Source organism: Periplaneta americana, chromosome 10 (assembly GCF_040183065.1).
Source record: "Periplaneta americana isolate PAMFEO1 chromosome 10, P.americana_PAMFEO1_priV1, whole genome shotgun sequence".
Taxonomy (NCBI): domain Eukaryota; kingdom Metazoa; phylum Arthropoda; class Insecta; order Blattodea; family Blattidae; genus Periplaneta; species Periplaneta americana.
The window spans coordinates 5,456,777-5,470,839 of NC_091126.1; the positions used below are offsets into that span (position 1 = coordinate 5,456,777).

Here is a 14,063-nt window from a genome sequence, read left to right on the forward strand (position 1 = left end):
GCGGTGAACCTCACAGGTGTCTGCCACTAACAGCAGTGCTTTGTTTGATTTTCTTTAAGTCATCAATTTTGAGCTGTAATTTTGAACGGCAACTCAAGTTCCAAGACATTTAGTATGATTTACTGGATTTTAAATCTATTTATTAAATTATTTATTAATGTATTAAATTATTAAATATCTATTAATCATAACACAGGGGTTTTCTCCAGGAGCTCCGGTTCGCATGTGGCATCTCAACAAATCTCCATCTCATCGTGGTGTAGCGTAGCCCAGCCTGGGCATGTCTCTGTTGGCGAATTGCTCTACACAACTGGCTTCATTTGCTCAACTGGGTGAATGACGAAAAGGCAAGTACTCGCCATTAGAAAACAAAAACGTATTATTAGTACTGTTTCATTATAGCACTTTCCTTAAAAAATTTTAATTTCCTCTTATTAAAATTATTTTCATTATTACAATATTTAAAACTCAGTTTCATTCACGTAGTACAATTTGCACCACTTACGTTCCACTGCGTTAACTAATGCAGAGTTCTTGGCAATAAAGCCATTAGCTGTCTTGTTCTCCAATATTTCTCACATAGTGGGTTTAAAGGAAGGGCTGGACATTGTTGAAGATGATTCTAATCCATTTCTTCCTGAAGACTGCACAATGGACTAAGTGGTGGTGAAATACGTAATTCCAAATATTTTATTCTCCACCCTTGAGGTTCGTAACTAGCTTTCCGAGCTATAAATAAGTAGTTATTTATTCTTATTCTTATATATTTTACATTGTTGATCTAAATACAAATCTTCAGTTTTTCTATATACCTATACTTTTAACACTTACAAGCTCACAGTCTTCATTGCCTTATAAATGCGGCAATAATAGACTTTGGTAAAACTGATATTACAACTACACGTGTAACATGAATATTGATATGTAATACCACCAAAAAATCAATTTTGAAAATTTGGGCATTTAGCTACTTTTGAGAAAATGCTCCTAAAATGTCATATTTATAAGACAATTACAACTTACTTACAAATGGCTATTAAGGAACCCGGAGGTTCATTGCTACCCTCACATAAGCCCGCCATTGGTCCCTATCCTGAGCAAGATTAATAAGTCCCTACCATCATATCCCACCTCCCTCGAATCCATTTTTATATTATCTTCCTATCTATGTCTCGGCCTTCCCAAAAGGTCTTTTTACCTCCGACCCCCCAACTAACAATGTGTATGCATTTCTGGACTCGCCCATATGTGCTACATGCCCGTCCATCTCAAATGTCTGGATTTAATGTTCCTAATTATGTCAGGTGAAGAATACAATGCGTGCAGTTCTATGTTGTGTAACTTTCTCCATTCTCCTGTAACTTCATCCCTCTTAGCCAAAATATTATTCATAAGACACTAGTTTAACAAAACTAATCTGCCATAGTTATATTGTTTCTTAGAGGAATATTCATTTTTTCTGATTTTAGATTGTAAATTTCTTAAGAGAGTGGGAGAGAGTAAAATCGAACAAAAACAGATAAGACAAGGTTATTTCGTTCCCTTCCCCCCAAATGGATCGCGAATTACCAGCAAAGTGAATTAACTGTATGTGAAGTATCAGGAGTCGACTCTATTTCTATTTATTGTAATAATTTTTGTGAGGTAATTGTAAATACTGTTCTAATTACACAAGAACATCTTCACAAGTTAATGAAACATGTTTGTTTAGAAATATCCCTAATCCCAAATCCTTACCTTGTCTATAATCAGAGATCACGGTTTCCATTTACCCACGATGTAGTGAGGTAATTGTGAACACAAGGAGCAAGTAAATGTAAACTTCGTGTAATGCCATTCTAGAACATTAGATCAATATATCAAAGAGCTGGATTTGTAGCACAAGACTATAAGAATCCGACTATAAGGATATTTTAACTTAGGTAGTAACTAAATTTATGTCAAAGTAGAAACCATCAAACTCGATTACAACTACCCCACCTGATGAGTGCACATGTATGCCAATCAAGAGAGGTAACAAAGTATAGAAGTATAGAATGTGGTTATGTAACTATGTAACATATGAATGCAGATGTAGGAATATATTAATAACAAAACAAACAAACTAAATTGTTAAGGAAAGTATAAAATGAATAATGAGAAAACATGTTATCTTCATGACACCATTTCTTCTAGCATGTCTAAATTTTTTGAAATGTTCCAAATAGAAAAGTAATATGGGTTAGAAATGTCAGTTACATTGTGTAACATATTTTTAAATATTTTGTTTACCTGGCGTCTCTTCTTCAGTTGTGTTTTTCTCAGACAACAGAGTCAACACTTGCTTTGTCGTAGTTTGTGCACCACTATTGTTGCCTGAAAACGGTTGAAACAAATGCACTTCCTGGCATTCGATCTTGTTGTATATGTTGTGGTCCACAGACATTTCACATGAGCTGTTTGATTTCATTATTGGCATTGGTTGGTAGTTCTGAAAACAAAAATGTTCATCTCACATAACAGAACTTGTAATTGTTAACATATAATTTCAGAGCTTAATGCGAGTGGAAATACAGGTAGACGTCATCTCCCCAATTCTCTTCACAGGGGAAATCAGTCCCCTTAATATTTTTCGTGAAAAACACAGTTATTTCACTGCTGTACTTCTCAACTTTTAACACCTTTCTTAATTAAATGTTTGACAACATTGCCTGAGATATGGAAAAATTTCCCGGGTATATAAGGACTGGCGCTCTTAGGGGTGGAGGTCGGGGGTTTGGGATGGTCCACAAGCAACAAGTTATACTAAATATGTTTAGGATTAGTGTAAAACTGGCCTATGTCTCCTATAGTGGGCGGGACATAAGTAACATTCACAGACAGTTAATGTATAATCATTAATAATTTACAATAAAAGTTAAAACATTAAAATTAAATGTAAACATTACTTAAGAAACACAGTGATCACAACTGTGATTCATGTGACCACTAACGTTGCATTTAAGAGCTCGACCAATGGAGGGTTAAAATGACGAAATATATATTTAAAAGAATGTAACCTATAATATTGCACTCCACTTTTAAAAAAGCACAATAACTCAATCATTTGCAGAGGAAATCTGCACACGTCTCCTCGCTCCTTGAGAACAATGTGGGGAAACAAAACAAAGATTCCCAAAGATTTGCTTTTTACACATCCGCACAAACACTGAACATTTTAATACACTGGTAATGTAAAATTTCTATTAACCCTCAACTGGTATTGCTTTTTAAATGTACATTACGATATCTATCCATATGGGTCTATATTGACCCATAGATACCAGTTGAGGGTTAAACGACCCAGTCTTCGTTTTAATACTTTGTGAAATCGGTCTGCCAAGTCGCTTTCAGTCTCAGATTTTCCTTCCAAAATGCGAGCTGAAACATCTGTTCTAATGAACACTACAGTGCGTATACTATTCATCTTTATTAACTAAAATATGAACGCCAGCTCCAAACATTAAATTTATCTCGCACAACATAATTGTTAGCACTAATTATATATTGACACGCGCAAGTTGTAAATGAATACTGGTACTCGAGTAAACGAACCTCAGAGCAGTGTTAGCCTACAACCATAAAGAATCGAAACCGGAAAGAAAATACTTGAAATAGGACGGAAGATGGTTACACTTCGCGTCGGTATCTTTAATGTAGCCGGACTGATTTCAATGACCTTCAAAGCCAGCTAGAGCGTGAGATTCTGCTTTCTCCCTAGAGTTGGCGCAACCGATGATAACAAATACCTTGCGTACGACTTGCCCGCGCAAAACAATTCGAAAGAGGTTATGGTAGCACACAGACTTTACAGACCGCCATCTGTTGCTACGACGTTCAAGTTATACCGTACGCGTTCTCAAGTTCAGATTGAACGCCTTGAATAATAGGCAACTTCTCTGACATAAAAGCTGAAACTCGCTTCAAATCGCTGACTCACAACAGTGGCGTCATGACACACTTTGAAATGAACACCCAGTAAAATGGATAAACACGAGAAATTTGTTAGGCATGTTATTCAGAATAAAAGGTCAAGACATCTCACTTGACGATATGTGTCAGAGGAAGAACAATTGTTTATATGCACCTGAAGTCTGATTAGTGGAATATGTAGCTAATCGGCGATGTATGGATTGGAGGGGGGAAGGAACTGACCACCTACCCCATTATCTCCTGGCCTAGTTGCCTCATGAGTGATGCCTTATTGGTGTTACTTCAGGGGCGTATTTTGCGGGCTACCGGGGCTACCGGCGGTAGCCCAAGGAAATTACAAAAGAAAAAGTTTATAATATAACATAATGTAATAATTTTGTATTATTAGTTTTACCATAGTCATTAAAATTAAAGTAATTGTTAGATATATTTTGTGTAATAATAGGGTCAGCGGTAGCCCAAACCCTTTAATCAGTATACGCCACTGTGTTACTTATGCAGTTCAAACCTGTCTTCGGACAGTTGACTAAACAAAACTACTGAAATATCCCTCAGTGACGGACGTGGAAAACATACGAAGAGTGAGGAAGAATTAAATGAAATGCAGTTGTGCAGTTCTTTTTACTGAAGAGGCGCAAGTTAGATGAATACAATACAATTAATACAGATGGATGAATGAATGAATGAATGAATGAATGAATGAATGAATGAATGAATGAATAAATAAATAAATAAATAAATAAATAAATATGACTACAGAGCAGGCACTGAGTCTGTGACTACGGCTTAATTCTTAAGACGAGGAAATCACTATGAGGTCAATGTATCCGCTATCTCCCATAGAATTTGGTGAAAATATTGAGGGACAGCATTATTGATTTCATGTAAAAGTAAAGCTTTATATTTGTAGTGTAATTCTGCCAATGCTTTTCACTCAACCTTTGTAATGGTATCAGGGGCAAGTGAAAACAAGTGTAATCCCTGAGTCGATATTATTTTAACCAAGCAGCAGCAAAGAAACTGATGGATTAACATGTCATGCGGTTCGAAAATGAGCTAATGGCCAATATTCGGGCACTTGTTTGGTAAAGATGCGTGTTACACAGACGATAAATTTCTCAAAAATCTTAGTAGCTTCAGAAGTTGAGACACTACACAGAACTAGCCCTGCTGAATAGTTATGAACAGCTTTGTGGACTCTGTTAACAATATAGCTAAAAGTAACTTAAACAAAGTGTATTGAATAATTTGCTATGACACCACACAGCGCTAACGAAGAACTTAAATATGAAATCCGCACTGTTCAATATTCAGATTACGATTTTCGGACGCCTTGTATTTACAGATTACGAAAAATAAAATTTATTAATTATATGCTATATTAAAAATATGGCTAAAAAATTTTACGAAAATGTACTTTCAAAGCAGATGAAATACTCTAACTTTATTACGCGAATGAGAAGGCTGGAAGTAACATTTTAGTTTATCACTTTGTGCGGTATCTGAAATGTTTCTGGGACTCCCAGAAAGACATGGGAAAATGTTGGACGGTTCCATATTACTTGCCATACTTTCTCTGTAGCATTCGTAATAAATTAAAATACGAAAATTGGATTTATATGAACTCTGTGGAGCTCTTATACACTTACATTCCTGAAGAGATATGGTGTTGTTTGGAGGATAGAATGGTGCTTGTATCTGTAAGTACAAGTGGACATATCCTTCTTCTTTGAGATGACCAGACTGGTCTCTCTTGCCCCCCGAAGAGAATACTTTGTTTCACAAACTCCATTTACATCAGCCTAAGAAATGCAAAGAATATCAGTGATACAGCTAAACTAGAAAACAAAATCAATCGTCTACCTTATGCAATAGTTTTGGTTTAATTAGAATAAAGCAAAATAAAATTGAAACCCTTAGTAAGTATGCAATTCGTAATACTGTAAATGGAACTACAATTAAATAGAGAAAAAATAAATTAGCTAGGTAATGGCTGCAGATGCGAATCACTTCATTCATATATTTTTACTTTCAAGGCACATCCAGTAATACTGTAAAGGAAATCGGTGAAAATGTTTAAACATTCCGCACAATGCCACTGTTTATGGTACTCACATCTAAGCTGTAATGATCCACATCAAACCTCTTCATTGTGTTTTGGAATGTGGAGATAATTCCTCTCTTGAAATTCAGCACCCAATTTGCTTCATCTGCATGAGGGCAAACCTCTGAAATAAGTCCATCTGTAAATGAGAACCTGTGAACAGATGAACGAAATAAGCCATTATGTCAAAACGGCTTGCGACATTTGCGTTTAACACACAAAACCACATGTCTAATTTCTATGTCTATAGCCTATCAGGAATATTTTATAGAAATTACTGACATTGTTTCAAGTCACAGGTTATGTTGACAAAATGCACATAATAATATAATTAAAAATACAAATACATAATATAAAAAGCTAAGACAGAAAAACATGAATAAATGTAACTAAATAAACATGAAGGCATAATTACGCATTTAAATTATGGCCCGTTAATAGAACACTAATTTATTTTCTTCACGAGGATTATTATGGATGACAATATAAATAACTTGTAAAACAAACTCTTCAAACAAAATGAGAAATTAGGTTTCAACATTGCCGTCGACATCATCGTCATTCAAATTATTGAGTCATCTGTTAAAAAGTGCCATTATGGTTTTACAGAATTTCTTCTTAGGTTTCCTAAAAGAAACTATCAAAATTATGTAGTATAAAAAGAAAGAAAAACAGTGTTTATGCTACACGTATATGTAAGTTTAAGTTCTTCAGTAAAGTTTTCTTATTTAATGTGTTATTGGTCACATACAGAGTGGTTATAATTAAACTGGCGGTGCTCAGCGTGGCACAGCACCGACTCTAATGATCGTAGGAACGTGAAACCAGCGAATAGGGATTATAAAGAATGGACACTGAGCGGATTTTCCTGTGTTTTGTTTCTCTGTGCGCCAGCGTATAGTTCCACTTTCAAGCGCTAGAGGTTAGTGTAATCGAGCATACGCTAAGATAATAATTGAGAATAGAGTTGAGACACAGGATCCAAACATGGCCTACCTTATTACATAATCCAGTAACGCTTTGCTTCAAATAAATTCAAGTTAACGGCTTTTCCTTATTTCTCAGTGACAAACTAGTTGTAATAATAATATTTTATATTTCAGATATCATAAATTATATTATAAAATAATATAATACATTATAAAATTAAGTAACGAATTCGTTTAATATTTGTATATAATATAATATAGGTATATGGTTTTACTTCTCGTAAGAGTTTTGTTTTTCCATTTTCAGCGCTATCAAATCATTACATATTTTAATTGTTGTTGGGTTCAACGTCTCAACTCTCATTATAAAGGAACTCTAGAGTCTAGACATTACAGTTAATGACGGATTTATTATTTTATGGATCCAATTTATTTTATTTGAGTACATAATGTGCCTAGATATATTAATTATATGTGTTATATTTCCGCTGTGTCGACTGCTAGCTGGTGTGATGTCAGCGCCAACTCTAGGGAGAAAGCAGAATCTCACGCTTTAGCTGGCTCGAAGGTCATTGAAATCAGTCCGGCTACATCAAAGGTACCGACGCGAAGTGTCAATTCTTTATAATCCCTATTCGCTGGTGAAACCTCGTAGATATGCTAATTAACCAATGCGCTCGCGAATTATGCCAAAAAATTATTAGTTCCAAGTCTCGCCACCAGGTGTAAATATGGCGCTATAAGCAGTCAAAACGTGCAATTGTCTATAAAGGCCTCCCCACACCGGCGCGAAATTGGCGCGAAATATTCGCACCGGTGACGAATGTTTCGCTTCGCAAAGTTGCCACTGCCTCAGTGTACATTGCGGTATACGAGTGTCCCCACACCGACGCGAAATTATCGCCGGACTGCTGCGAATCTGCAGCGTTGAAATTTAGATTCGCCGCCTGCGCGGTTTTTTTCGCTGCCACCGCGAATTTTTTGATAGTGTTCTGTGAGAAATTGTAAGGAAACATCCAGTTTTATACGATTTATTCTAGAGGATTACAAGTAAGTGAGGAAAAAGGGCAATATGAGTTGCAATCCAATTGGAATTTAATGAAAGTGGTAAGTTATTCACATCTTTAACATATCTTAAGAGAAAAATTCTAGCCTACATACGGCCTGTCTATAAGAAATGATTTCATATTTGCATCTTTGTTGCCTTTTATCAGTCCTTCAGAATATCATAGCATTGCTTAGTACAGAAGTATATTTCTAGAGAACCTACCTATATGAACTTTGCGCCATTTAACATCTTACTAAGGTTTAATAGTTCAAAGTTAATAATTTTCTTAGTTTAGGAAAGGTTTCATTCTTAACCCTTTCTTACCTATAGATACCATATGGCAATAATTAACTTTATAGCATTTATATACTTGTGTGTTACATATGAAGGTAAATTTTGCTGGATAACTTCTATTTCAATACATTTTCATCAATATAGTTTTGTTTCAAATGTTGCCACTCCCGTAACTTGGTCCTAATACAGCTATTTGTTTCAACATGAATTGCTTGTAAATTTCATTTGGGTTAGAAAGGGTTAAAAGCAAACATATAAGCCTATATTTATTAGCAATTTTGTCAAACCAATCTCATTCATATTTTATTCCTATGAAATACTCTAGGAACTTTTGTATTAGCTAGTACAGAAGAGTTGTTTCAATAAACATAAATAGGCCTATTAATTGTTTTCATTAAACCTTACGGGTTCGCGCTGTATCCTAACATTAGTACTCGCGTTTGGTGTCACTACAACTCAATGAATAATAATCAATGTTTTGGACTTAGGCTAATATTTTTATTTTATTATGCGATATTTGTCTCCATGATGTTAAAATAACCGACTTGCAATTAATTTTTAAATATTAAATACAATATTATATGCTTGTTGTTTAGTCAATTTTCCGAAGAAAAGTCTGAACCTCACAAATGATACCAAGAAGGCACCACTTATGAGGCAACTAGGCCAGGAGATAATGGAGTAGGGTGGCCAGTTCCTTTCCCCCTCCATTTCATACATCGCCGAAAAAATTAGCAAAAATCTACACCTAGCAGATACTGCTTCACACTTACACATAAACAGGATAATTTTATTAATTATACGCGAATATCACTACTTGTGGGACAAACCCCTCTCAGATTTTAGACTTAGCATCATCTCTTGTCTTTCTTCTCTTAATGGACGCATTGTAACAGAATCAAAGAAAAGGTCGAAAAGACGAGACGAAGTAGTCTCTCTTCTGTTTTCGAGATTTTGTTACGCACTTAACACACGTGTATTGTAAACTATTTTTGCACGATCATATATTTAGAACTGCAAATACTGTATGAATTTTATGATACTTTTTGCGTTGAGAGCGCATTTTAGTGAATGTGGCCATTATACATTCAAGGGAGTATCAGTTTGCTAAAAAGTTTAATAAAAGTCAGTATGGTTTTCTTTTTGTATCTAATGATAAAAAACATGAAAAATATGTTATTGAGGGGGTTTAGACGTATTATATTACATTATAATAGAAACGCGGACAATTAAAATATAATAATTGTTTTCAAATGTGAATGTATTGATTTCACGACACGAAAATTATTTATATCGTGTTAGGAGTTGTTGAACGTACTCTCATCAATTCCTAGAAAATTGCTAAATGACCGAGAATCTTCCAATGTCATCTCTCTGAGTAGGGTTAAAAAATATATTACCAATAAAGGATCTTTTATTTCATTTCACTATTTTCAATTATTTATATATCCTGGGATGGTAATTCATGTTATGAGGGATTCTCTGAATATTCGTTTCATAGGTAATTTATCTTTTCAGATATTCAGATATCTTTAACTTCTTGTTTCTGATGCACTTTTGTATTTTTCTACGTGGACTTCACTTTCTCACCCGCACTTCTTTCTTTTTTCTATGTGTTCTCTCCTCCAGAGCTCTAAGTTCTTTGACAACGTTTGGAACCGCAAGCACAACATCTAAGGCTAAATACTAGGTATCATCGTTCGCCATTTTGATTCTTTTCTCTTAATAATTTAATTAAATGTATTCTAATATTTCAGTTACATTTATTTTAATATTGTAACTACATTTATTTTAATATTGTAATTACATTTATTTTTAATTGCATTATTGATATTTTAATTACATTTATTTTAATATTTATTATTACATTTCAAAACACATACAAGTAATTAAAACAATTTAAGCGATGGAAGTATTTTGTAAGCGGATTTGAAATCAGAGCAAAGATTTCTGTATTAGCAGACAAGAGGTTGTCTTGAGTTCTTAGTCAAGTAAAAAATACTCTTTTCTTTAACTCGCCGTAACTTGAAAACCAATAAAGATTTTGAATAGCGGCAACTTTTAAAAGTAATTTCCATTCTTTCTCAACATTTCATTCTCTTTGAACCCCCATCTAACGTGAAAAATAAAAAAGTTTACCGCTAATGACTTCTGAAGGTCTAAATGTCTATTTTGAACAGATCATTTCCAAATTAGTATCTTTTTTCCCCCGCGTTTTAAAAACAATTTCGACTTCAAAATTTGTTCCATGCTTTCCTCAGACATTGACCTGCCAATCATAAAAATAACATTGCCATTGATTGACTATCATAGGAGCTACGACATGATATTCCTCTGCATACGCGAAATTTAGTGTCAGTCAGCGCTGCGAATATTTCGCGTCGGTGTGGGGTAACGTGCGAATTTCGTTGCCGCTGTATACGCGAAATATTCGTCGCCGCCACGGCTGCGAATATTTCGCGTTGGTGTGGGGAGGCCTTAACTCTGACGTCAGTATGTTCTTCCGGTTGCATTGCATTCAGCGTATTCCGAATCTCACCGGACCGGTGGACAACAATGACGTCACGCTGCAGCGAAATAGGAACAAAACTGCTGGAAGGATCGATGGTTGTCATGGCGACTGTATAAGTTGTTGTCTGTGCTACGCTAGCAAAATTTTGCGAAATTTCCGTACTACCATCTCGTTCAAAGAAAAGAGCATAAACAATTTATTTCTTGAACCGATAGTAATAACTGGTCCGTTGATATGTTCGCTCATAAGCCATTAACATATTGTTTTTACGTTGTGCTCATTACAAACAGTACAGCAGAACTAAAGCAGAACACACCGCCATGACAAAACAGTGCACGATGTCATGCGTCTGCTAATTCCCGCCCTATACAAGAACCAATCAGATTCACTGATGGCAGCTGATGGAGACTGCCACCACCTCTGCAAACTGATGGCACAGGTGTGACACCGGTGGAGCATCAGTCACGCCTTCGGTGAAATTCGGAACACCGTGATGCCATCAGATTGCTCAGCGCTGGGATTCGGAATACGCTCATGTGTCAGTTCCTTGTTACTTGATTCCGTTAGTGAAATGACTGTTCGTTGAAAATTTAGAAGGTGGAACTTTTCCTTGTGAAACGCAATGGCTATTGAGAAGAGATACCGTGCACTGCTAGTGAAGTTTTTTTACCATAATGGCAGCAATAGCAACGCTGCATCGCGGGAATATATTTTCTTATCAGTAATGCTGGAAAGTTGTATCCGCCGGAATACTTTTTTTGTGAAGTCTGTAAATTGTAAGCGCAGACGTAGAAGAACATTACCTTAAAGGATGCTGGCTAATGGCTCGGCTGAATTCTTGTGAATGTGGAAGTTCGGGACTCGGAATCTCAGTATCTTCTTCTCGGTCATAAAATGGTGCAGCTTCTGCCAATGCTATTTGTGACACCTAAAAACAATATAATTCATAACATCTTGTTACCTAATGAAAACTTTAATATGGAAATAAAATTTAAAAATTGAATATTCAACTAATAAATACGCATCTCATACTGCAGTTATTGGTTTTGGTAACAATGGTTGGTGCACCGCCACCGCTGTGGAATAACGGTTAGCATGTCTGACCGTGAAACGAGCGGGTCCGGGTTCAAATCCTGGTTGGGACTAGTTACCTAGTTGAAGTTTTTTCAAGGGTTTTCCCTCAACCTATTAAGAGCAAATGCTGGGTAACTTTCGGCGTTGGACCCTGGACTCATTTCGCCGGTATTATCACCTTCATATCATTCAAATGCTAGATAACCGCAGCAGTTAATAAAACGTCACAAAATAACCCACTAAAAACAATGAAGTGAATTTATAGAAGAGAGCTTCGTTCTTCTGGACGACTCCGTTATTGGTTGTGGAGTTCTCAAACGTTTCTTCGTTTTCTTACACAGTGGGAGTAGTGGTAGTGGCAGGGTAGTGGTGGTGGTAGTAGTAGTAGTAGTAGTAGTAGTAGTAGTAGTAGTAGTAGTAATGGTAGGAGCAGTAGTAGTGGGCAGTAGTAGTAGTGGTAGTAGTAGTAGTAGTAGTAGTAGTAGTGGTAGTATAACAGTAGCAGCAGTATCAGTATTACTACTACTACTAGTTGTTTAGTCAACTGTCCGAAGGCAGGTTTGAACCTCATAAATGACAACAATAAAACATCACCCATGAGGCCACTAAGCCAGGAGATAATGGATAGGGCGACAAATTCCTTTCCCCACCCATTGCATACATCCCTAACTAGTAACATATTACACTACTCAGACTTCAGATGTATACAAAGAATTGAAGGGCTCCTTGCAAAAAGGGGGTGGCTTCACTTTTTCGTCAAATTAATGTTTTGCTGTTTCGACCTTTTAGTGCAAGAACGGTGTGATTACGAGCAGTTGGTAGTAAGTTGCAGTGGAATTAGTGCTGAGCTCCCAATCGTTTCGTTGCAAAAAGGCGGCAGCTGCTGGAGCTGTATACAGAGTAAACTGTAAGCAATATCATTAATTTTATAATTTCAGGGGGTTATTCTTTGAGATATTTCAAACAAAAGAGTTTAATGAAATTTTGCTCGTTTTTGTTTCCTTTTCGAGATAAAGATTGTTTTATATGAAACGTTACCGGTACATAGCGTGTTTTGGGAAAGCCATTGATTTAATTTCCAACATGTTCTGTCAATTTAAGAGAGCAGTGTATTATGATAATAAATTATTGAAAGAATTTTAGTTTTGTCCTTTAAATGTGCAGAAATTTGATCCGAACAAATGTAACTTTTCGTCTTGCAAAGGAATTTTACGTTTTTGTGTTGAATATGTATGCTAAAAGAACCAAAATCTTTGTAAGTATATTTGTTAATTGAAGGTTTGTGAATAGTAACAGTAGTAGTAGTAGTATCATTATTAATATTAGTAGCAGAAGTTACCGACTTTATATGAGAAGATGACTTGTCCTGTGGATATGTTGATTTCTTCACATTTATGTCTGCCGCGCACTCTTTCTCCATATTCAAATATAGACTCCTTATAGTATTGTCCAGTTGAAATGTTACTCCGTCCCATAATATAGTAAAACATAACTCTAATTAAAGAGTGTATGAAGGCAACTAAAAACAATTCTCAAAATTCTGATATTAAACTGCTTCACTTAAAACATACAATATGCAATTGAGTCACAAAAATGATTGTTCATCAAACTTCTTCGAAGAAAGAATAGAAAAACTAACACCCGAATTTCACCTAAACTGAATTGGGTCTAGAAAGTATACACTACATGACAGAATAAGGAGTTGGACGCTTTTTACCTGCATTACCCCTTCACATGGCGTCGGAAACACCAGGGATACTTGGGCAGAAATGTAAAGCGTTGACTTGTTTGTGCTCGTGCCTCCAAAAAGTGTTGCAATTTCACTTGTGTATTGGTACTCATACTTAGTTGTTGTCAAGTAAGCGAACTTCCCTCCAGCTGAAAAAATAAAACACAAAATGTATATGAGACGGGCAGACTACTTCGTAAATAACAACAACATATTACTCGTTCTTTTTTGACACATATTCTGTACTTGAATTGCGAAAGAGATACAATGTTCCTACATTGACGTGCTAGTATGAACGCTATTCTTATTCAAATTCTAATACAGATGCCATAATAGGTTGTGAAAATGGTTTGAATTGAGTCGTCTCTGAAAAGTGGTTACGAGAAGATAATTTTACGATATGATTACCACGGATGTAAACC

At 35.6% G+C, this 14,063-nt stretch overlaps 1 protein-coding gene across 2 annotated transcripts in view; it reads right to left on the reverse strand.

Annotated features, from left to right (window-relative positions):
• Positions 1-14,063, reverse strand: part of Apoltp (Apolipoprotein lipid transfer particle) — a 194,418-nt gene that overhangs the window by 154,438 nt on the left and 25,917 nt on the right. For both annotated transcript variants that reach the window (XM_069836782.1, XM_069836783.1), the window contains exons 3-7: positions 13,630-13,790; positions 11,642-11,766; positions 6,067-6,208; positions 5,601-5,753; positions 2,272-2,470 (exon numbers count right to left, since the gene is read on the reverse strand). In XM_069836782.1, the coding sequence (XP_069692883.1) occupies positions 2,272-2,470; positions 5,601-5,753; positions 6,067-6,208; positions 11,642-11,766; positions 13,630-13,790 (780 nt within the window). The remainder of the gene's footprint in view (positions 1-2,271; positions 2,471-5,600; positions 5,754-6,066; positions 6,209-11,641; positions 11,767-13,629; positions 13,791-14,063) is intronic.